Source organism: Ochotona princeps, chromosome 20, assembly GCF_030435755.1.
Source record: "Ochotona princeps isolate mOchPri1 chromosome 20, mOchPri1.hap1, whole genome shotgun sequence".
NCBI lineage: Eukaryota > Metazoa > Chordata > Mammalia > Lagomorpha > Ochotonidae > Ochotona > Ochotona princeps.
In genome coordinates, this window is record NC_080851.1 from 8,146,044 (window position 1) to 8,169,826 (window position 23,783).

Consider the following 23,783-nt stretch of genomic DNA (forward strand, 5'->3'; position numbering starts at 1 on the left):
CCTTCCAGAGCGAAGCACCGTTAAAATCACTGGCACTGGTACCTCCCCGGAGGTCGTTAGGAGATGGAGCCTCTGGGTCAGTCCCTGTGATCTCCGTCTGCACTCGCCACCGGTCCCGGCTCTGGATCAGTGCTGGGACTTTGTCTTAAGTTTGTTCCGTGTGTCCCAAGGATCTGAGGGAGCTGGAGAGGATCTACTTGCTCGGCCCGGGGGAAGGTCCCCGAGTCCTGGCAGTGAGACCAGCGGGCGCCCAACCCGGCAGAGCCCATAGTCCCCACAGAAGCCCACCCCTCAAACGACCCCCTGACTGTGGTCATGCTTGTTTATCTGATTTCTCTGGCTAGAACGTGTGTCTCCAGGAAACACAGCCACCCTCGTTCCCCACAGAATCCAGACAAGCACAGTCAGCTGGGAGAATACAGTGACCGAGTGATGCTGCCCAACACCGACAAAAAGAATGATTTTTCAATTTATTAACTTTCTGACTCATTATAATGAAAGACATTAATTTAAAAGACCTACAATTGCAGTTGCCCCTAGTAAACCTTAGTAGTAGTGTATTAACCAAAGTGTGATTCAATGACCCTAGGGGAAAAAGCAGGAAATGAAGTTGTAACAGATAAGAGCCCCACAGAGAAACAAGTACTCCTTGACTGCTGACTAACTGAAGGGAGAAAAGGCAGTATTATTTTTTTTAGGACAGGAGATACAGACAAATATAACATTGTCACTGAGATAGGAACAAGAAAACAGAGGGAGGGGCACAGGCTTTGGGAGTGTACCCCTGGACTGTGTGGCATGGCAGGAATGTGGGCATACCTCTGTGTGCCCCTTGATCTCCTTATAAATGCTCCAGGATTCAATGACCTTGTCTAATCCAATCACTTCCCATAGGCCCCCAGCTCTAAACATCACAGTTACATTTTCTATCCTGTTAAGGAACATAGGATTTGGGAGATTAAAGTCTTTTCAGAAAAAAAAAAAAAAAGAAAGAAAAAGTGTATATGAAAGGCAGAATTTCAAGAAGAAGGGAAAGAAACAATAATAATGAATGAATAATAACAATAACAATAATAATAGTGAAACATCTGCTGGTTCATGACCCAAAAGGTCACAAAGGCTAGGGTTAGGCCAGGCCAAAACAGGAGCCAGGAACTGCACCTTGTTCTTCCACATGGGCGGCAGGGACCCAAGCATTTGAGCCAGTGCTTGGGCAGGTCAAGGCCGGAGCCTAGCCTCGGTCCTGTCTCCTAAGCGGGTGGCAGGGGTGGATCAGCAGGGGAATGGATGGGAAGTGAAGCGCCTTGCACTCAAACTGACACTCCAACAGCTATCTTTTCCCTTGAATTTTTTGTATGTTTTTAGTTATCTCACTGAGAGGTAATTAAAGCATTGTCCTGTTTTCTATGCTTCCTCTGTCAGAGTTCAATTAAGGGAGCAAGAAGGAATGTATTATAGGTATTAGAGTGTGCACAACTGCACATGTCTGGGAGGTAAAAAGTCTGAAAAGGAACTGTTGGAGGACCAAACAGAAGCCACTAACAAGGGCCCAGCAAGGGAGCTAGTGAGGAAGCACGTGGGAGGCTGTTGCCTCTGACGTGAGCAGTAAATGTGCAGTCACTGTCGGCGGGTCAGGGAGGAGGAACAGCAGGACAGAGGTGGAGCAAGGACGCAGAAGAACGCAGCAGCAGCTAAGCTAGCTACTCACCATGTCAAGCTTCAATGGTGCTGAAAGAGTTGCTGCCTTCTGCATGTGTTGTCCCACCTGCTACTGGCTCCAAACTGAGGTATGCTAAAGATCTTAGGGAGATGGAGACACTGGGTTCTAAACCATATGAACAGGTGCTCATGAACGTTAGTAACAACACAGACACACGTTTGCACAGAACCCAGCTGTGGTAACAACGTCTACATTTGGTCTAGTGAGTAAGATGCCCATATCTTGTGTCTCAGAGCTTGGACTGGTATCCCAGCTCTTCCTCTGGCTCCAGCTTCCTGCTAACGCACAGTCTGGAAGGCAGGCGGTGATGACAGGTAGCAGCGTCCCCTCCCAGCGTGAGTCCTGGCCATTGCAGTATTTGTGGAGTGAACCAGAGGACAGTGACTCTCATTCCCACTCACTGCCTTTCTCTCTGCCTCTCAAGTACATACATTAGTTAGTGAAATAGATTTTAAATTGAAAATAGTAACAAAAAAAAGCATAGGGATGGAAATTTGGGAATCACAATGACATCTGAATTGACATGGTAAAAATGACCACAGTCATCTTCACCAAACGTACCTCGAGAAAAGAGTCACTGATTCATCCGAGCCCCAACCACGGCCCTATTAAGTCAGACACAAAGTGAGGCTGAGTGGGCTCAAGCTCTTCAGAAGTAGTGGGGCAAAACAACCCAACGGACTATTATCTGCTCTACCCACCCAACAGTACTGCCCGGAACTCAGCCACGATGATGAGCACTGGCATAGTAGGTTTCCTGCACTTAGTTTACTATTTTTAATAAAATGCTTGACCAGATGGATCATAGCTTTGAGTTGGTAGTGATTCCTGTGTGACTCTGTAGGTAAAATTGATCAGGATTACTTAATTTTACATCCTGTCTAATTCTGCTATAGCCTTTTATGTCCAGCCTTACGGTAATATTTTGATGTGATCTGCTTGCTTTCTTGTCGCGGCATTTCAGTATCTTAGAAGGAAGCAATATGAAATTGCTGTAGTTACTGGTTTCTCTCCTCTGTGAACTCTAACTCATTTTTATACATTTTAGATCTCATCTTCTTTTAAGGGAAAGCGTTCATTAGCTATTAAAGCACCACTTTTCTTTGATAAAAAGGAAAAACTGCCTTTCATCTGTCAGGAGTCTTCATAGCAAGACTACGATTATTAACATTTTTTTCGAAGATGACATTTCCTATGAGAGATGTTCATTAATGAGCAGATATAATCATTCTTATCAAGGGAGATGTACACAGTAGGTGAAGAGAAATATAAGTTTAAATGAATGGCATACAGGTAGCAATTGTCACAGGCCAAGATCAACCTTTACAAGCTTATGGGGAAGGTTACTTTTCCCTTTACATTTCAAAAGGGGAAAAAAAAAAGATAAAAGTAATAGGAGATATCATTCCCAAATAAATGTTATCATAGAAAAAAATTGATAAAGACAAAAATTTTTTATTAATACATTCTCCAGGCCTATACTAACTTAATCAATTAACTCTGCATGCACCAGGATCCCACATGGGCGCCAGTTCTAACCCTATCAGCCCTGTTTCCCATTCAGTTCCCTGCTTGTGGCCTGAGAAATCAGTCGAGGATGACCCAAACCCTTGGGATCCTGCACCCACATGGGAGACCTGGAAGAGGCTCCTGGTTCCTGGCTTCGGATTGGAGCAGCTCCGACCATTGCAGCCACTTGGGGAGTGAATCAATGGATGGAAGATCTTCCTCTCTGTCTCTCCTCCTCTCTATATACCTGACTTTCCAATAAAAATAAATAAATAAACCTTTACAAAATGTCTTCAGCACTGTTCATTGTCCAATTGTGAGCAAAAACTTCTGGAACTCAAATGAGAAAGCTTCCACCACTGAGGGTTTAAGGAGATACCAAAGGATGATTTCTTTTTATTAGGATTCATTCTAGCGTTGTTCAATGTGAAACTGCTGTGAGGATGAGCACACACAACCCTTCTCACACCATTCTGTCAGGCTCCTGAGAGGGAACCACTTGCTGACTAGATGGAGAGTCTTCCTCTGACTTGCTCAGTCACTGCCACCTTCTTCTGAGTCAGCGCAAGGTGTCTCAGTGTCCCGTTGGGTCACATGCAGGAAGCACGGCTGCCGTTCAGGTCTGGCTGAAAACCCCTGCAGGTTTTCACTCCCCTGATTCGATTACATGCTGAAGTTTGAGACCAACTTTTTATTACCAGGGATTGAGTAGTGGAACAAATTAGGAACTCAAACTGGTGTAGGAATGAGTGAGCGGCACATCTCGACGAATAAAGGCATTAATATGCATCCACTTTTTACAAAGATTTTATTTTGGGACAATTGGCACATTGTCTGAAGCCTTCACTTTTTATGTATGTAGCAACATACATAATTTGAGATATTTTATATTCGCATTAAAACAAAAAGGTTAATGATCACCAAATAAAAACTTTCACTATTATGTATGGCTATAAAAAGAATTGGAGAAATGATCATTTCACCTATATACAGTAAATTTTAAAACAGTTACAAATAATTAAAAATATAGTAGTACAACATTCTTAACCATTGGATTGGCAAAACAAAATTTCACAAATTTGTTCTATTTGTTAGAATACTGATATGTACAAGCATTTTTTTTAAAAAAAGATTTATTTATTTTATACTTATTGGAAAGTCAGATTTACGGAGAGGAGAGACAGAGAGAATGATCTTCCATCCATTGGTTCACTCCCCAAGTGGCAATAACAGCTGGAGCCAAGCCAATCCGAAACCAGGAGCCAAGAGCTTCTGCTGGGTCTGCCACACAGGTGCAGGGTCCTAAGGCTTCAGGCCGTCCTCTACTGCTTTCCCAGGCGACAAGCAGAGAGCTCGAAGGGAAGTGGAGCAGCCAGGATAAGAACTGGCATCCATATGGGACGCTGGCGCTTGCATGGTAAGGACTTTAGCCAGTAGCACTAAGCCCTCTGGCATTTTTTTAACTGAAAATTTTATTGTTGTTGTTATTGTTTTAGCTCATACCTACCAGGGAAAATATAATGTCTTTTTGGGTCTGGCTTATTTTACTCAACATAATATCCTCCAATTTTATCCATTTCAATAAAATGGTGGAATTTCACTATTTTTTTTTTTTACAGATGAATGATATTCCATGCGTTATCCATTCACCTGCTCATGGATACCACCTTGGTTGATTTCAAATTCTGGTTATCCTGAACATGGTATAAGCATGGTAGTACAGCCATGTCCTTGATACAGTATGTCCTTTGGATATACTGCCAATAGTGGGGTTGCTCAGTCATATGCCAGTCTATTTTTTAAAGAGCTCTCCATCCTGTTTTCCACAGTGGCTGGGCTAGCTAACGTTGTCACTAACCATACGTGTTCTCCCTTGTCCACATCCTCTTGAAAATGTGTCGCTCCTTTTGCTCTTAGCCGATGGGGTGAAGCGCCAGCTCCTGCCGTTCCGATGCGCCTGTCCCACGGCTGGTGGTGGTGAGCATTTCCTCATGTGTGTTGGCCATTGCTATTTCTCCTTTTGAGAAGTGTCTATTGGAGTCCTTCGCCCATTTTTAACTGAATTGGTTGTTTTCTGTTATTGAGTCTGACTGTGGTGTTTTTGTTCAGGATAAATCTTACGCTTTCTGCGTTGTTTATAGTACGAAAAGGTTCTCAGCATTTTGAGATATTTTAATAGCAACTTCTCATCTAACTTGTATCTGCTATTATCAGTTTCCATATATATGCATGGAAAAGAAAGTGCTACAGGCTTCTATTCACTGGTCACAAATAAGCATTAGAACCTGCATACATTGGCGTTAATGCTATTCTGACATAGTAGGAGGACCTAATAAAGACAGTAATTCAACCGTGTCATTTTTATCAAGATTAGACTAAAAACATCTAAAGGTGAGCAAAAACATGAGGAACTCAAATGAGAGAAGCTTCCACCACTGAGTGTTTAAGGAGATAACAAAAACACGGTCATAGCTTAATGCCCTGAGTGAAGGATAAATCCGCCGATGGAGACTAATTTAGAGTAAAATATTTAACATTAAAGTAATAATATAGTGGGGAAACGCACAAACTCCTGACAGGCTTTATAACTATTACAACTTTACTGACTGTTGATTACAGGGCCCCGCAGAGCGAAGACACAGGGATAATTCTCGCCTGAGTATTTCTTTCTTTTTAAAATGTATGTCTTTTTATTGGAAAGGCAAGCTTTGTAGAGAGGAGGACAGATCTTTCATCTGCTGGGTCACTCCCTAAACGGCCGCAACTGGCTGGCGCTGACAGCCTGGCCAAGAAACAAGCAGCGACTAGTCGGAGACAAATTTCCTGCCTCTGCAACACAAACGTTAAACATTGACAGCCTAGATGGGGGACAAGTGAGAGACGGAGGAACGTCTTTCAAAAGCTGCTTCACAGGAAGTCTACATTTCTGGACCAGAATCCGAGCCGCGGCGACCTGACAGGCCTGGGAGCTCAGCCTGAGGCAGCCTGCGTCTGAGGAAGGCTCTGGCGCGGCTTGTACTGAAATGTTTCAGGTCGTCCTTCAACGGCAGTTTTCTCAGACTTCTTTTTTCTTCCAGTCGGGCTTCTGTGGGTTTTTGGCCGCGTGCAGTCCCATTGTCTGCCAGAGCTTCTATCAGCGTGCGGACTCGTATTTCTAACTCTTCCTCGCCGGCAGCACTGCTCGGCCCCGTCCGCGCGCAGCCTGCTTCGTTACCACACACGCCCATTTCCTCAGCCTCGCAGGAGGGCGCGGGCAAACGACGCACAGCGCACGCGCCTCATGCCTCGCGAGCTCACCCGACGACGCATGCGCCAGACCGCGGGCCCAGCGAAGGAGAAATCGCCTGGGCGGCCGTCGGTGACGTACAAAGGCGGCGCCCTGCTCGAGCGTGGGCTTCCTCGGCGGGAGCGAGTCCGGTTCCTCCACAATCATGGTGCATTGCAGTTGCTTGTTGTTCCGAAAGGTCCGTGCATTGCTGCCTCTCAGCCTCGAGCCTGAGGCCCCGAGTGCGGGCCCTGGTTGGCTTTCGCACGTCGCCCCACTTTCGTTTTGGAGGGCTGGGATGGGAAAGATCTGGGGGCAGGGTTTGGGATTCTTTGGGGGAATTGTGTGCACCTGGGATAAGGAAATGGGGTACCTTCTTTTCTTTTTCCTTTTGGGGGAGACTTAGAAACTGGTGATTTTTTTTGGTCCCCTTTTAATTTCCATACATGTTACTTTGTCTTTTTCTCCAGTGTTCTTAAGATCTTTCTAAAAAGCGTAATTTGAGGCGATTTTTTTGTAGAGAGTTTGGGTTCCTCTGTGCAGTGCCGGCCGTGGAATCAAGTTGTGTAAAAGGTTAGAGCTTCACGTTTTCAGTTGAGAAGCACACGCCTTGGCCAGGCACGCTGGGGAGAAGCTGCCCTCAGTGAGGCTGCTCAGTCTTTGGTTCTGGTAGTGCCGTGAGAAGACATTTCAAATTGAAGGGACTTTAAAACGGCGTTTGAATGTTTGCGAAACAGATGTTCAGATGTTATTGATGCTTATGAACTATCCTAAGTGACTCACAGCATGAAGACTATAAATGCAAGTAGCTATCCTGAACGGATAGCCTGAGAGGTTCGTCCACAGGATCTCTGCCTGTTGGAGGTCGCTGATCTAGGAAACCAAAGGCAATGAAAGATGGGAAACGCGGGACGGGAAAAGTTGTGGCATAGTCGGTTAAGCTACCACCTACAATGCCAGTGCACCGTATGACTGCCAGCTTGAGTCACCGGTGCTCTGCTTCCAGCACCCTGCTCATGTGTCTGGGAGAGGGCAATGAACTAGGGTTCGCGTCCTTGACCCCTGCCACCATGTGGGAGACCTGGAGGAGGTCTAGACTCCTGGGTTTGGCCTACCCTAGCTCAGGCTTTTGGGGCTGTACAAGGAGTGAACCAGCATCTGGAAAGTCTGGCTTCCCGGTCACACTGCCTTGCAAGTAAGTGAACTAAGAGGAAAACAAAGTTACATACTGAAAGTCTCCCAGTCCCTCCCGCCCAGATGCCTGAAAGAACTTAGCAGAACAGAAAGCTGCACAGGAGTTCTGAGTTATTAAGCACATGAGCATGTTTGGCATACAGACCTCTTTCGTTTCTTCTTTTCAAGTATGGAAGTTTTGTTGACAACCTACGAATCTTCGCCAGGGGAGGAAGTGGTGGAATGGGTTATCCCCGCTTGGGGGGAGAAGGTGGGAAAGGTGGTGACGTCTGGGTTGTAGCCCATGGAAAAATGACTCTGAAGCAACTGAAAGACAAATATCCTCAGAAGCGGTTTGTGGCTGCGGGAGGAGCCAACAGCCGGTGAGTTCTTGCTGCATGGCCGCACAAGTTTGAGGCACTTAACTCCTAGGAAGCTGGTGCTAAAGAACATCTTGGGCTTTGGAAGCCATTGCTTCTGATGACTGTTTGGATTTTTGCACTTGCTTTGTGGAAACAGTAATTATCTGTTTCAATTATCTCTTGCAACCTTTAGGGATCCCTTCTCATAGTTTAGCTGTAGGGGCTGGCATTGTGACCTAGAAGGTTAAGCCTCCTCCTGCAGTGCCAACATCCCATGCTGACACTGATTTCAATCCCAGCTGCTCTACCTCTGTTGTGGCTCCCTGCTAATGCGCTGGGAAAAGCAGCAGAGGATGATCCAAGTGGAAACCGAGAAGACGCTCCAAGCTTCTGGCTCCCGCCTGGCTCAGCCCCAGGCGTTGTGGCCACGGGGAGTGAACCAGTGGTGGAGGATGGCTCTATTTCCCTGCCTCATTCTCTGTAACTCTGCCTTTTAGATAAATTTAAAAAAAGGTCTTAAAAAACTGTGTTACTCCATCAACCCAGTCAGTCCCTAGTCAGCCTTCCAGCCAGGTGTTAGCACTGCTAACTGTCCCTTGACTTTTTCGAGAATCCTCTGGTTTTTGTTTTGTTTTTTTGAGATTAATTTTTTTTTTAAAGATTTATTTTATTTTCATTACTAAGTCAGATGTACTGAGAGGAGGAGAGATAGAGAGGAAGTGGAGCTGCCGGGATTAGAACCAGCAACCATATGGGATCAAGGCGAGGACCTTAGCCATTAGGCCACGCTGCCGAGCCCTTTTTGAGATTAAATTTTAAATATTTGCTCAGTCAGTGGATTTCTATGGCTTTGTTTTAGTTTTATTTTAAGCCTTTTTGTATTGTAACAGTGGTCTCTTTAGGTAAGTAATGCCTTTAGTTCATTGTGAAATAAGACAGCTTTTATTAGTACTCTGGTAACTTAAATTTAATGCCATTTTTGTGGGACTCTAGTCTAAAATCCAATTAAATAGGCAGAATTTTTTAGTGCGTTTTTGTTAATATTTGTTTAACATCTGCATTAAACAGGATTGATTGCTGCTTTTTCTTTGTAAACTTAAGTTTGCTTATAGTGTAAACAATTTACCATAGTAGATCTTTCTTATTTTAACTTAGCTCATTTTGTTTGCTTGTTTTTAGGGTTAGCGCACTGAAAGGCTCCAAAGGAAAAGACTTTGAAATCCCTGTACCTGTTGGCATTTCAGTAACGGACGAAAATGGTCAAGTCATAGGTGAGTGTGGCGCAGCTTCTGAGGTTGTGAACAATGTGTGCTTTTAAAATACAGTCACTTATTTGAAAGGCAGAATGATAGAAAAAGGGAGATTTTCCATCACTACTCAAAAGCCTTCATCAGCCTGTGCTGGGCCTGGCTGAAGCCAGGAGCCCGGAACTCCCTCTGGGTTTTCTTTCTGGGTGGTGGGGATCCCAGTACTTGGGCTTTCATCTGCTGCCTCCCAGGGTGTGTGTTAGAAGCTGCTTGATTCAAAGAGGAGATAGGACTTGATTTGAACAGGCACTTAATATGGAATGTGAATGTCCCAAGCAGTGGCTTAACCCACAGTGTCACAATGCTCACCCAAGAATGTATATGTATTCTAAAATTACATGAGAGCTTTAGGAGATTGCTGCAGAATCTTTTTAATGTTAACATTATTGTTTTTTACTTATATTTATTTGAGAGCCAGAGGGATTGGGACAGGTAGATGGAATCTGAGAGAGCTCGCATGCGCTGAAGCAGTTCACTACCCAGATGCTCACTGTGGCCAGCCGGGTGCAAGTGATGAGCTAAGCTCAACCCAGGTTTCCCCATGGTGACATGAACCCTGTACTGGAGCCTTCATCACTGCCTCCTCCATTTAGCAGGAAGCTGGCGTCATGGGGTAGGGTCAGGACTTAACGCAGGCACTCCACGTCCTGTGTGTCAGCTGGCAGCTTAACCAGTAGGCCAGATGCCCAACCTTATACTAACTAGTTCAACTCTGGATCTAGAAAACCTTTTTACAAATGATATAAAATTGTTCAAAAAGGACTGTTAGATATAAGACTATTTAAAAGATACAAAGGTACTTATTTGATATGTAGACTGTAGCAGCTCTTTTGAGCTGCTTGTAAAAGTATTTTTCTAGGATAAGATTTTTGAAAGAAAATCCTGTGTTTAACCTTTTAGACTTGCAAATTACAATTTCCTGCTCAGTGTTTCTGAAAGAAAATGTCATGTTAGTGTTTTTGTTTAATTCATCTTTACTAATCTCAATTGATCTTGAACTGTGGTTATGCAACAAGGTGGAGGAATCCTCCATGGGGGGAGGGTTTGGGGAGGGGATGGGGGAATCCCAGTACCTATAAAACTGTGTCACATAATGCAATGTAATTAATAAAAAAAATCATCTTTACTGTCTTTTTCTCTCTTTAAGGAGAATTGAATAAAGAGGGAGACAGAATTTTGATAGCTAAAGGAGGTCTTGGTGGTAAATTACTAACAGATTTCCTACCATTGAAAGGCCAAAAACGAATAGTTCACCTTGACCTAAAACTTATAGCTGACGTAGGTCTGGTAGGGTAAGTATTCTTTATATTTTTATGTACTTTGGAAAAAATGGAAATTTTGGCCAGAATTATTTCTAAAATATACTGTATGTATATATACTGACTTATTTCATATGTGTGTATACATACGTACACACACACACTTTGGAAGTATGCTGCTAAATGCAGTTATTTTTCAACAATAACAAGTCAAGACAGATTTTGTCTTCAGCCTGATGTTTTGACATGTGGAACTTTATCCAAAGACAGATTGAAGATACGTATTCAAGGCTAATCACTGTATTGTTTAAAGTTCAGAAAAAAGTTGGACAAATAGTATGCATGTATAATGCAGAAAAAAACAAAGCTGTACCCATCCTACCACTGGGAAGTAACTTAACAGTGTATTCTCTTTCACTGTATATATGCGTGTGTGTATATGGATGTATGTTTGTGTATGTGTGGTATTTATAAATAGTGAAAAATTGGAGAGTCTAATGGACTTAGGTAACTTAGGTAAATTACACTGTAAAAACGTTCACCTCATATTATTTAATTAAAGGAAGACCAGTTAGCTATGAGTAAATCTTAAAAAAGTCTAGACATTGTAAAAATTTAGGACAGTGGAGCATGCGAATGAGGCTGTGTAGGAACCAGTAGAAAGATCCGGAGTACATGGCCAGGGAAAGTTCCATTGGACAGGTGAGCAAGTTCTGGGACAGTAAATCGCAAAGGAAGAACAAGGTGGAGACGGAGCCTATATTCCAGGAGCTGGGAGAGATGTATCTGCCCCGTAAGGCAGGCCTGATTTGGGTTTCTGCTCAAGCAGATCAAATCATGAAAAATATATTGAGAACGTATTAATATTTGTTGAAGGAATTAATTACTCTTCTATATATACTTTTATCTGCATTTGAAAGTGTTCACAAAACATTTTTTTAAAGGCAGTTGGCATAATGGTTTGGATAACATTTTGTCATTGTTTCGCCACATGTAGTAGATTACATATATTGTCCATTGCGACTTTCAAGATTTTTTTTTTTACTTGTTACTTGAATAACAGTCATTTTATTATTTCTCAATGCTGAAACATTCACAGTATCTTTAGTATCTAGCATAGGATTATCTTTTTTTTTGTATTTTATTCTCCAGTTTTTCAAGATTATTCTCCATTTATAGTCCCAGAAATTTCAGAGAAAAATGTTTCTTGAATTTGCTAGAAATGCAGAAACAGGGCCTGGCGGCGTGGCCTAGCGGCTAAAGTCCTCGCCTTGAACGCTCCGGGATCCCATATGGGCGCCGGTTCTAATCCCGGCAGCTCCACTTCCCATCCAGCTCCCTGCTTGTGGCCTGGGAGGGCGGTCGAGGACGGCCCAAAGCTTTGGGACCCTGCACCCGTGTGGGAGACCTGGAAGAGGTTCCTGGTTCCTGGCATCGGATCGGCACAGCACCGGCCCGTTGCGGCTCACTTGGGGAGTGAAACAACGGATGGAAGATCTTCCTCTCTGTCTCTCCTCCTCTCTGTATATCTGGCTTTCCAATAATAATAAAAATCTTTAAAAGAAAAAGAAAAAAGAAATGCAGAAACAGACAAGTGTTATTGATTTAGAATTTTATTTCTCCTTTTAGATTCCCAAATGCTGGAAAATCCTCTTTGTTAAGTCGGATTTCCCACGCGAAGCCTGCTATTGCAGATTATGCATGTGAGTATAATCTGATTGTGTATTTAAGTGTGCAGGGCTAGCCGTGGTTTGAACTTGATAGAACATTTGTACTTCTCATTCATATCTGAAATCTCCTAAGGCCTCAGGCAAATTCCTTGCGCTTATTGGACATTTACCTGGTTGCATTTATTCCTGTTGCATAATCATTTGCTTTCGTTGGGATTTTGTCAGTCACCTATGCTTTACCAAGCACTGGGGTTAGTGCTGGGAAGGTGGAGATGGATGCTTCTCATTCATTCTGCAAACATTGTTTCTAGAAACCACATGAAGTTCAGAAAGATGGATGTAGCAGAAATAGCTATTGCGCTGGTTTTTATTGTGCTTACAAACTAGCGGTGGAGGGCCATATATCACTAATAAATATAAGGGAATATGAGTGGGTTTTTTTGCAACAGTATAGGTGATTCCTTTAGACTTGCTTGAAGTGTGCTGCTGCGATCTGAAGAATAGTAAGTTAATCAATGGATGGGAATGGAGGTGAGGGGTTATTAAATCAGAGGATACAGCCTATACGCAAAGACTCCGAGGTAGGGAGTAGATTTGTGTGTACAGAATATGAATTTAAAGGAAAAAGGGACTCAGTGAGGCTGGAGACATACGTAGAGTCTGTATCACATAGAACCTCATTTAGGGTGTAAATGATGTTTGCATCTTAAAAGCAGCTAGAAGCCTTTAAGCAAGGAGTAAAATGATTATCTTTGATTTCTCAAAAAGATCTTTCTGCCTGTGATGCAGAGAGTGGACTGATGTGGGGCATCCATGGATCTGGAAAGATCAGTTGGTAGGCTGTTGCAGCAGCTACTAGGATGTAATGGGAGGTTAGATGTAAGAGTCGAGATTCCTGCCATCACTGAACAAAACAACACTGAATAATACTGACCTGCAAATAAAATGAAGTCATTCTTAGGTTATGCTCTGGTAAGCCAGAGTTCATTTTGCGCTCATTACTATTAATTAGCTGGCCAGCTAATTTGTCAGAGTTCACTGGACTTGAGAGAGAGAAGGAAGAGGAAAAGCAAAAAGTCATAGGTAAGAGGCAAGAGACAGGATTTCTAAAGCTTAAGGATAATTGCATGAGAAAGGAAAAAAATGTCACTCACATACAAGTGATAGGAACCTGAATTCTGAGCCTCTCCAGGTATGCAATGTGCATGTTGGGGGTGCTTAAAGAGCTTCGAGGGCCACTGATTAGATTAGGATTAAGCATGTGCAGATTATAAAAATCATGTAGCTTTTTCAATACATTGTAAATGACAAGGATATTTCAAAGTGCCAGCCTTAATTAATTGTTTTCCTTTTAGTTACAACATTAAAGCCCGAACTTGGAAAGATTATGTATAAGGATTTTAAACAGGTAGGTATTTTTAAAGTAAAATTCTAGATTAAGTAAGGAAGTGTTTTGTTTTGACTCATTGATGTTGTAGTATTTGCCTGTTTCTGCAGTGTTAGGGAAAAGTTACAAGGTTTTATTTTATGGTCGGTAAAATATGATCACATTAATTCTGCTCGTTATTATCACAGTAAAATGTAAGAATTCAGTTTCTCCTTTTTCAAATATAAGGTCCAGTTTATTACTGCAGCATTGCATTTTCTTTATTTCCTCAACTGCTATTTTTTTTCATTGCAGATTAGTATTTTTCTTAACCATATAGGGTTATTATCGATCTTCATATCCTAGAAATACTGTCTAAAGTTCATGGAAATGATTTTGACTTTGCTCCTTTTGCAAAAAAAAGTTTCAATAGAATATTGGGTTCATCTAGCTATTAAAATTTATTTTTCCCTGATATATGTTTATTTTCTATATACAGCTAAAACAAACAAACAAAGGGAAATAATAGTGCTTAACAGTATATTTAGAGAGAGTTCATAAAGTTCAGGGAAAATGGAATTAAAAGATCATTCCATGAACTTGGAAGGATCCTTTTATAACTTAAAATACAGCAGTTGTGCCCCTTAGTATTTACCCAGATAATTTGGAAAAATTCTCTAATACCCACATGTTTTCTAGCAGCTTTATTCATAATTAATAAAACTTATAAACAATCAGGAGATCTTTCAGTAGGTGAATGGTTAAATTGTGATATACCCAGAATCAGCTCTGAACAAAAGTGAGCTATGCAGCCACGAAAAGAGAAGGAAGGACCTTAGTTGCGTAGTACTAAGTGAAGCCGATCTGAAAAGGCTGCATACCCTGTGGTCTTGGAGGTATGGCAAACCTTGGAGGAAGCAGTGGTGCTGGGGTCAGGGAGGAAGGGCGGTGGACCAGGCTACTCAGAATTGTTACAGTATTGAAGTGATTCTGTGTGTGATGATATTGTCATTTATCACAAGGGATAAGATGGCAACTGAAAATGAACCCTAACGCAAAGTTTGGACTTCGGATGATAACGGTGTGTCAGTGTTTCTTTCCTGGAGTGCCATGGTGTAATTCAAAAGCTGTAAAAGATTTATATTCATTTTAAATAGTGACATACTAGTAAAAAGTAAAAGCAGTTACATATAACATTAAATTTTAAAATTATAAATATTATGTAACATAATATGGCTATAGAGAATAGTATTTAGAGGAAAAAAACAATTCTAAAAGTTACTTATGTTATCACTGGAGAAACAGACAGAAAGGTCTAATATCCACTTTTTTTTCCGCTACTCCCCAAATGCTTGCAAAGGCAGGACTGAGCCAGGCCACACCAGGAGCCAGGGGCTCCCTCCAGGCCTCCATGTGTTGAGCTGTGTTAGCTGCAGCCTCCGACGGTACATGTCAGCAGGAAGCTGGAGTAGGGAGGGGAGCCAGGACTTGAACACAGCTACTCTGATTGACTTCTTAGCAACTGTCTTGTGGCTTCTTAGCAACTGCGCTTCACATCTGTCCTGAGAACATTGCTTACAGCTAATTTGTAAGGGAAATCAGTAGAGGCCCTCTAAAGGAAGTTTCAGGATATGAGATCTCTGTTGTACACTCTACCTTCTCAAATGAGGGTCTTCATAATGTTGATAAAATTGTGAAATTAAATGGTAATTTAGGAGTAGGGGATTGGCTCAGCTCTTAGGATGCTTGGGTCAGGATGTCTGCAGGGGATTGGCCCAGCTCTTAGGATGCTTGGGTCAGGATGTCTGCAGTTAGGATATGCTTGAGTTCAGTTTCCAGCTGTGTCTCCTGATTCCAGCTTCTTGCTGCTGTTGCCAAGAGACCCAAATATCTGGCAATGAAAGAGTCTGGTTTTCAAAACATTTGGGGGATGGCACTGTGGTGTTTTGGATTAAGCTGCCGTTTGCAGTGCCAACGGTCATATGTGACTTCTAGTTCTAGTATTGGCATTTTAATTCCTACTGAGCTTTCTGCTGATTTGTCTTAGAAAAGCAGCCATAGATGGTCCCAGTAACTTGGAGCCCCTGCCACCTTTAGGGGAAACCTGGGTGGACTTGCTGGCTACTTACTTGCTGATGACCCAGCCCCAGCTGTTGGCAGCCATTCGGAGAGTAAACCAATCAGTGGAAGCTGTTTCTGTCTGTGTCTCCCTCTCTGTTTCTGTCAGTCTTTCAAATAAATAAATCTTTTAAAAATATGTATTGATTCTGCTATAAAGATATATAGGTTTTCCAAAGATGCAGTGATGATCATAAACTTGAAACAATATTGGAAATAAGAAAATTTGAAATGTAATTGGTCTTGTGTTTTTCTCTTTTATCACACTTATCTTTTTACTAGATATCTGTAGCTGATCTCCCTGGTTTGATAGAAGGAGCACACATGAACAAAGGAATGGGCCACAAATTCCTCAAGCATGTAGAAAGAACGAGGCACCTGCTTTTTGTTGTAAGTTTTGTGCACGCCAGAGTAATGTCGAAATGAGTGGATTTGATGTTTGTAGAGGATTTTTATAAGTAAATTTGAAGAGAAAGTGCAGTCCTGTGTTATGGCACATCTGGGTCAGTGACAGACTGCGATGATGATGGTAAGGATGTATGGCCTAGTGATGCAGCTGTCTCAGCTTGTATAAGAACACTGTATTTGTTTAATGATGAAATTACCAAAGAATACCTTTCTTGGAGAGGTTCCTCATCATAAGTAACATGGCTGCATGGCAGGTGTTATTTCACTAACTGTATTCACTAAGTACAGTCAGGTGGCAGTCAAACATAAAGCCTAGTTTCTGTTTGTAGTAGGGGATGCAGTGGCATTGTTCACTATCTCAGGTGTCAGTAAGTAGCTCCGTAGGAGTTCCAACATCCTGCAGTGTGGACTGTCAGGTGCTTCACTGGTGGTGGTGGAGTTCCGGATGAGATTGTGCTTCCTGTGTTGGCAGACCATCATTTTATCAGAATAGTCATAGTTGTCTTGACACCTCAATTTCTTAAACTTATTTTAATTACTAAATAACTGGTGCAGTATAGATTGAGAAATTATTAGCTTGAGAGAATAATCTCCACTTTAGAAATGTAATATAGCTATTCTCCATATGTTATGAACTGTCTCCTCCCCTCTATTTCTTTCAGGTTGATATTTCTGGATTTCAGCTTTCATCCCAAACTCATTACAGAACTGCCTTTGAAACCATAATACTGCTTACAAAAGTAGGTTTGTTTTCTTTTTTCTTTTTTTTTTCACTGTTGTGTATCTTCTCTGATGTATGTTGGACTATATAAAATAGCATAATAAATAGAATAAGTGCATATTTCAACTTTATATGTTTTATATTAATTAAAGAATTATTAAAATTTGCTATCTGCAGTTCCTTAATAGTCACTGGTTCTATAAATTTCTTTTAAGATTTATTCATTTTTATTGGAAAGGCAGATATACAGAGAGGAGGAGAGACAGAGAGGAACGCAACGTCTGGAGCTGTTCTGATCCGAAGCCAGGAGCCAGGACCTTCCTCCAGGTCTCCCACATGGGTGCAGGGTCCCAGGGCTTTGGGCTGTCATCGACTGCTTTTCCAGGCCACAAGCAGGGATTTGGATGGGAAGTGGAGCCTCCGGGATTAGAACCGGTGCCCATATGGGATCTTGGTGCGTTCAAGTCAAGGACTTTAGACGCTACGCTGTCACGTCAGGCTCTCTATAATTGTTAACAGTGTGGGTTGAGGAGGGCTACCACTGTGGCACTGCATGTTAAGCCTTAGTCTGCTGTGTCAGAGTCCCATACCAGTGCCTGTTTCAGTCTCGACTGCTCTAGTTCCAATCCGGCTCCCCAGTGATGTACCTGGGAAAGCATTAGGGGGCAGTCCAGCTGTCCCCGGTACCCGTGTGTGAGACCCAGAAGAAGCTCCCAGCTTCATTCTGGCCCAGCATCAGCTATTGTGACCATCTGGGGAGTGAGTCAGTGGCTAGAAGACCCCTCTCTCTGTCTCCTTTTCTCAGTCTGTAACTCTGCCATTCAAGTAAATAGAAACTTAACAAAACCTGATACACTGGATAAAATTTTTGGGTCCTTACAAATCCTCCTGGATCTCTCATTTGGGTGGCAAGAACCCAAATACTTGGGCCATTACTCACTGTTTCTCAGATAGATTAACAGGAAGTGGGATCGGGAACATTCTGGAATGTGAGAAATGTGAACCCCAAGTGGCCGTTTAACATGTGTGCATAACAGTCTGACAGTACATTTATTAACTACAGTCACCATGCTGTGCAGTAGATCTCCAGAACCCATCCTGACTCTGTTCCCTTTGATCTGGACTCCATATCTACTCGTCCCCGCCCCTGGGGAGCAGCATTCAGCTCTGGGGGGGGGGGGCGGGGCGCGGTGCAGCCGTTCTGGACTCTTGTAGTTACAGTATGCCGTATCTGCTCTTTTTGACTGAGCATGTCCTCCAGGTTCATCCATAGTGTTAAAACCCCAGGATTTCTAGAAGACTGCAGAGTAGTCCATTGTTCCATTGTTTATGCTCATTGCTACACCCATGCTTTAGTGGACAGGGCTATTGCTGTGACACTCTGGCTTCTTTGTTTTTGATATATACCCAGCAGTGGGATTGCTGGGACATGAACATATGAACATGATTGTTCTATTTTTGAGGAAGTTCCATGTTGTTTTCTATGATGTCCATACTAATGCATGTTACCACCGATGATGTGCAAGGATTTTTTTCTTCCATATCCTTTTGAACATGTTGTAGATTTTGTTTTTAGATTTTTATTTGAAAGGCAGAATTATAAAAAGAGGGGAGATAGAAAGATCTTCCATTCGCTGGCTTATTCCCCAAATGTGTGCAAGAGCCAGAGCTGAGCCAATTCGAAGTCAGGAGCCAGGAGTTCTTTCTGGGTCTCCCAAATGGGTGTAGGGACCCAAGGACTTGAGCCATCTTTTGCTGCTTTCTTAGACTATAAGCAGGGAACTAAATTGGAAGTGGATCCACTGTGACGTGATTCAGCACGGGTGGAGGCTTAGACTACTATGCTATGACCTACTGCTACTACTGGCCCCATCTTTCACCTTTTTGATAATGGTCATTCTAACAGCTGATGTCTCTTTGTGGTTTTAATTTGTGTTTCCTTGATGATTAGTGATATTGAACATTTACTGGTATACTGTTGGCTATTGATGTGTCTTCTGAAGATGATCTGTTTAAGTCCCCCAGATTAACTATGGCCCATACTACCAGAAGTGCTCTACACATTCTGTGCAGTGTTCAGTGGCATTATAAACAGACATTTAAAAACCCAAATAACCAAGCAATATTGAACAAAATCAGAAAAACTGGTGTCTTCACATTAACTGATTACAAGACCTCTGCAACAAAGCCATATTAGTCAAAACAACTTGGTGTTGGCATAAAAATACATGCACAGAACAGCAGAGCAGAATGTTGAGCCCACAGGCCAGCATTGTGGTACTGCAGGTTAAACCACTGTCTGCAGCACAAGCATTCTGTATGAGTGCCAGATCTAGTCCCGGCTGCTTCACTTCCAATCCAGCTCCCTGTGAATGGACCTGGAAAAGCATTGGAAGAGGGCCCAACTGCCTGTGGAGCTCCAGATCTGGGCTTTGGCCTGGCCCAGCCCTGGATGTGTGGCCATCTGGGAAGTGGACCAGCAGATGGAAGATCACTGGTTCTGTCTCTCCTATGCTATCTGTAACTCTGCCTTTCAAAGAAATAAGAATAATCTTTAAAGAAATTATTATAGAACCCAGATGTACATTTACATTTTTAGTCAACTAATCTTAGATAAAGGTACCAGGAATATGCAAACAGGAAAAAACAGTATGTTCAATAAACGATGTTGGATACTCATATTCAGAAGAATGAGATTATACTCCAATTCTATCTGTTATGTTGAAATCAACTTAAAATGAATTAACATTACTTACACGTAAGACTTGAAACTGTCTTACTGCAGAAGAAAATGTAAGGGAAAGCCGCTTGATGTTGGTCTCTGGCCGGTGATGCTTTGGCTGTGATACCCAAAGCAGAGGCGACAAAACTGAAAAGTGAGATTACATTAAGCGCAAAAGTTTCTGTGCAAGAAGGGAAACAAAATGAAGAGACAGCCTGTGAAATGGGAGCAAATACTTGTAAACCGTACATCTGATAAGGCTCATAATCTCCTACATATACGGAACTCAACTGAATAGCAACATCCCAAAATTTTACTTTTGTTCGGGTCTCATCTGAGTTTTTGTTTGTGCTTTCGATGCCATATCTAAGAAATGGTAGCTTAATCCAAGGCTGTGAAGATTTACTTCTGATTACATTTACTGTTTCTTAGAATGTTGTAAGAAAAACATCAATTATCACTGCATCTGTGTGGGCATAACCAGATGTCATGTGAGCTAAAATATACTAACACATGACCTAACCAGAAATATTTTCTTTAGCTTCCTTTACTAGTTTTGTAGTTAGTGAGATATAGTATGTTCTAGTAATGTGATTAGCCGATAGGTTACCCATACCATTAAAGAAAGACATCACAAAGAAACTAATTTATACATACTTTTGTAAAGTAAGTTATTTATTTATTATTTGTTTACTTATTAAAGGAATTGGAGCTGTACAAAGAGGAACTTCAGACAAAACCTGCACTCCTGGCCGTTAATAAAATGGACTTGCCTGAAGCACAAGATAAATTCCACGAACTGATGAACCAGCTGCAGAATCCTCAAGGTAAAGCCGTTCATTCCTTCCATCCCAGCGTATAAATACTTACCATGTACAGAGAAAGCTAAGTATTTTATCACTGGAAAAGAAAACTGACAGTTCCTACTTTGAATAACCATGTATATTTGAAGAAACAATGCACTATTTGATAACCTTTAAGTTGCATTGTAAATGTAATAAATTATCAGGTTCGAGAATCTCACATACCCAGTAAGTTAAAGGAAGTGAACAAAAAGAAAGACTAAAGGTAGGGCTTCACAAACAAGTAGAATTTAAGCTAACCTCTTAAAGAGAGTGAATGACATGTGGATGAAAGGAAACGGAAGTGAGCATCTGCCTGAGCAGTCTTGGCTTTGACTGACCTACCTCGCAGGCCCTGGGCTGTCATTGCCCTAACAGCCAGCAGGTCCAAGGAGTTGTGCTTCTTTCCAGAATCAGTTCTGTACATCTCTGAAGCATATCACTCCTTGAGGAACGAGTCCTGTTGTGTGTAAGACACAGAAAAATAGATGGTGTTGCTCTGAAAGTATTTCCGAAGTATTTCCTAAACAGATCACTTCATGCAAAGAAACTTTCTCAAAAATTCCACGTCCTGTGGTGATGATGCTTTCAGATTTTTGAGACTTAATAGAGAACTTCATATACAGAGGAGGCAGAGAAGGGCGAGTGGTAAGTGTCTAACATGTTCCTAAGTGGTACTCATTTCTCTCAGTGCTTGTCTTTGGAATAACAATTGGGGAAATTATAGTAAGACAACATCAGAAGGTCCTTCCTCCTCTCAAAAAAAATTCTCTTGTGTAATATGTATGGTACAGCTGTTCTTGAATTAATAAGTTAGTCTTAGAATATAAGCTTTTCCTGATACAACTCTTCATTGCTTAATGTGATTTACTTTGAGTTATTCTGTTTGCTAATTGGAGGTTTCAGAAGTGAATGTACCCCAAGAATTCACAGCTGTTCATAAAACAGTGACGATTCCTGAGCTGGCCTCTCTGAACTTCCTTTGGTGTCTGCAGATCTCAGAAACCAAGCCCCTCCTTGGCTTAGCCTGTGGCTTTCAACCCTGATGTTCTGATTGGTACAAATGCTAGTTCATCCCATTGGAAAGCTTCTGTTTAAAGATTTAAACAGATACTTCTTTAAAGACATAGAAGGGCCCGGCGGCATGGTCTAGCGGCTAAAGTCCTCGCCTTGAAAGCCCCGGGATCCCATATGGGCGCCGGTTCTGATCCCGGCAGCTCCACTTCCCCATCCAGCTCCCTGCTTGTGGCCTGGGAAAGCAGTTGAGGACGGCCCAATGCATTGGGACACTGCACCCACGTGGGAGACCCGGAAGAGGTTCCAGGTTCCCGGCATCGGATCGGCGCGCATCAGCCCGTTGCGGCTCACTTGGGGAGTGAATCATCGGATGGAAGATCTTCCTCTCTGTCTCTCCTCCTCTCTGTATATCTGGCTGTAATAAAATGAATAAATTTTTAAAAAAAAAAAAAAGAAGACATAGAAATGATCACCATTCAGCATTACAAATCAGCATCACAGTGAAATAAAAACTGCAGTGAGAAATCAGCTTGCTCCAGTTAAATGAACTGTTCTCATCAGGTCAGCATTGTGCTGGTGAGGATGTGGAGCTAAAGAAATCTGTGCATACTGTTGGTGGGATCTACATTAGTGCAGCCATTGTGAAAAATAATACGGAGGTTCCTAAAAAACTGTGAATAGAACTCTCCCACTCCCGGAAGTGAAATGTGTCCGTGGAAGAGACATTTGTACTCCCATGTTTACTGTAGGCAAGAAATGGAAACAAACCAAGTGTCATTCTGATAAATGTATAAAGACAATGTGGCACACACACAGAAAGGAGTACTGTTTGGTGAAAGGAAGCAATCTGATTTGCAGCAGCATGGTTGGTACTGGAGGTCATTAAGGGAAGCAAACAAAGTGTGCAGAGACCGCGTGATTTCACTCCTCTGTAATCTATAATTGGTGATCTTGTCAACATAGAGGGTATAATTGAGGCTACAAGAAGCTGGGGAGGGATGAGTACCAAGTTATAATTAGTAGGAACAAGTGTGCTCTTCAGTTGTGTGCTAGGATGACTGCAGATCATGATAACGTGTGCTATGTATTTCTTTTTTTAAGAAAAGTATTCTTAGAATGTTTCTACCATAATGAAATGTATGTGTGTGGGGGATGGATATGTTTACCCTGATTGGACAGCATACATTGTATACATGTGTCGAACCATCACATGGGTCTCATGAATAGGCACAATATTTATGTCAGTTTACAAAAAAAAAATCTTACAAAAGAATAGTTTTCAGTGCCCTGCTTCACAAACCTCTAACATAATTTTGACCTACTTTCGAAGACCTTGAAAATCAAATTGGATTCGTTTCGTTTCAGATTTTCTGCATTTAATCGAAAGAAACATGATTCCAGAGAAGCCTGTGAAGTTTCAACATGTCATTCCCATTTCTGCAGTTACTGGAGACGGGATTGAAGAATTAAAGAGCTGTCTAAGAGAATCACTGGATGCACTTGCCAGCCAGGAAAGTGACGCACATCATAAGAAGCAACTGCTTAATTTACAGACATCCAATACACTATCATATGATGAACCACCCTCAGCGCATACTCTTACAGGTTCCAGAATACACAGAATTTAAGCCTACTAAAAACAGTACTGATGGAATACTATTCAGCCCTAAAATCTTGTTATTTGCCACAGTGTGAGTCCACCTGGAGTACTTACTGTTAAGCGAAATAAGCCAGGAACAAAAACGCACACTATATGATCTGCCTACTCTGTGACATCTGCAGGACTGGGAATCATGGAGACAGAAAGCAGAGTGGTGGCCATGGCCTGGGGATGGCGGAGAATGGGAAGTAGATGCTGAGCCAGGGACGCAGACTGAGTTGGTATGAATACATCCTGGATAGCTGTTGCACAAAATTCTTTTAAAGTAAGGTCCTGGTGCGATGGTTCAGTGGCAAAGTCTCACCTTGTATGCACCAGGATCCCATGTGGCTGCCAGCTCATGTACTGGCTGCTCCACTTCCCATCCAGCTCCCTGCCTGTGGCCTGGGAGAGCAGTCAAGGATGGCCCAAAGCCTTGGGACGCTCTACCCCTGTGAAAAACCTGGAAGAGGCTCCTGTTTCCTGACTTCGGATCGGCTCAGCTCTGGCCATTGCGGCCTCTTAGGGAGTGAACCAGTGGATGGAAAATCTTTCTGTCTTCGTCTGTAAGTCTGCCTTTCCAATAAAAATTAATAAATCTTTAAAAAAATCATCAGAATAAGTTTTCAGTGTTCTCACCACAAATCAGTAAATGAAGTAAGGTATTTTTAATTAGCTCCATTGA

At 42.2% G+C, this 23,783-nt stretch overlaps 1 protein-coding gene across 1 annotated transcript; it reads left to right on the forward strand.

Annotated features, from left to right (window-relative positions):
* Positions 1-6,565: 6,565 nt before the first annotated feature.
* On the forward strand, positions 6,566-23,272 carry GTPBP10 (GTP binding protein 10). The gene is made up of 10 exons (XM_058678274.1): positions 6,566-6,693; positions 7,857-8,050; positions 9,209-9,300; positions 10,484-10,628; positions 12,225-12,298; positions 13,621-13,673; positions 16,032-16,139; positions 16,820-16,897; positions 20,304-20,427; positions 22,825-23,272. The coding sequence occupies exons 1-10, from the start codon at positions 6,661-6,663 to the stop codon at positions 23,085-23,087; spliced, it is 1,164 nt and encodes a 387-aa protein (XP_058534257.1). The 5' UTR covers positions 6,566-6,660; the 3' UTR covers positions 23,088-23,272.
* Positions 23,273-23,783: the final 511 nt, after the last annotated feature.

What these genes read in the sequence shown, in the direction of transcription:
- GTPBP10 (XM_058678274.1), top strand. Translation starts at nt 6,661, where the DNA reads ATGGTGCATTGCAGTTGCTTGTTGTTCCGAAAG. An exon ending in GTTGCTTGTTGTTCCGAAAG is followed by an intron (nt 6,694 to 7,856) that starts GTCCGTGCATTG and finishes CTTCTTTTCAAG; the next exon opens with TATGGAAGTTTTGTTGACAA. An exon ending in GCGGGAGGAGCCAACAGCCG is followed by an intron (nt 8,051 to 9,208) that starts GTGAGTTCTTGC and finishes GCTTGTTTTTAG; the next exon opens with GGTTAGCGCACTGAAAGGCT.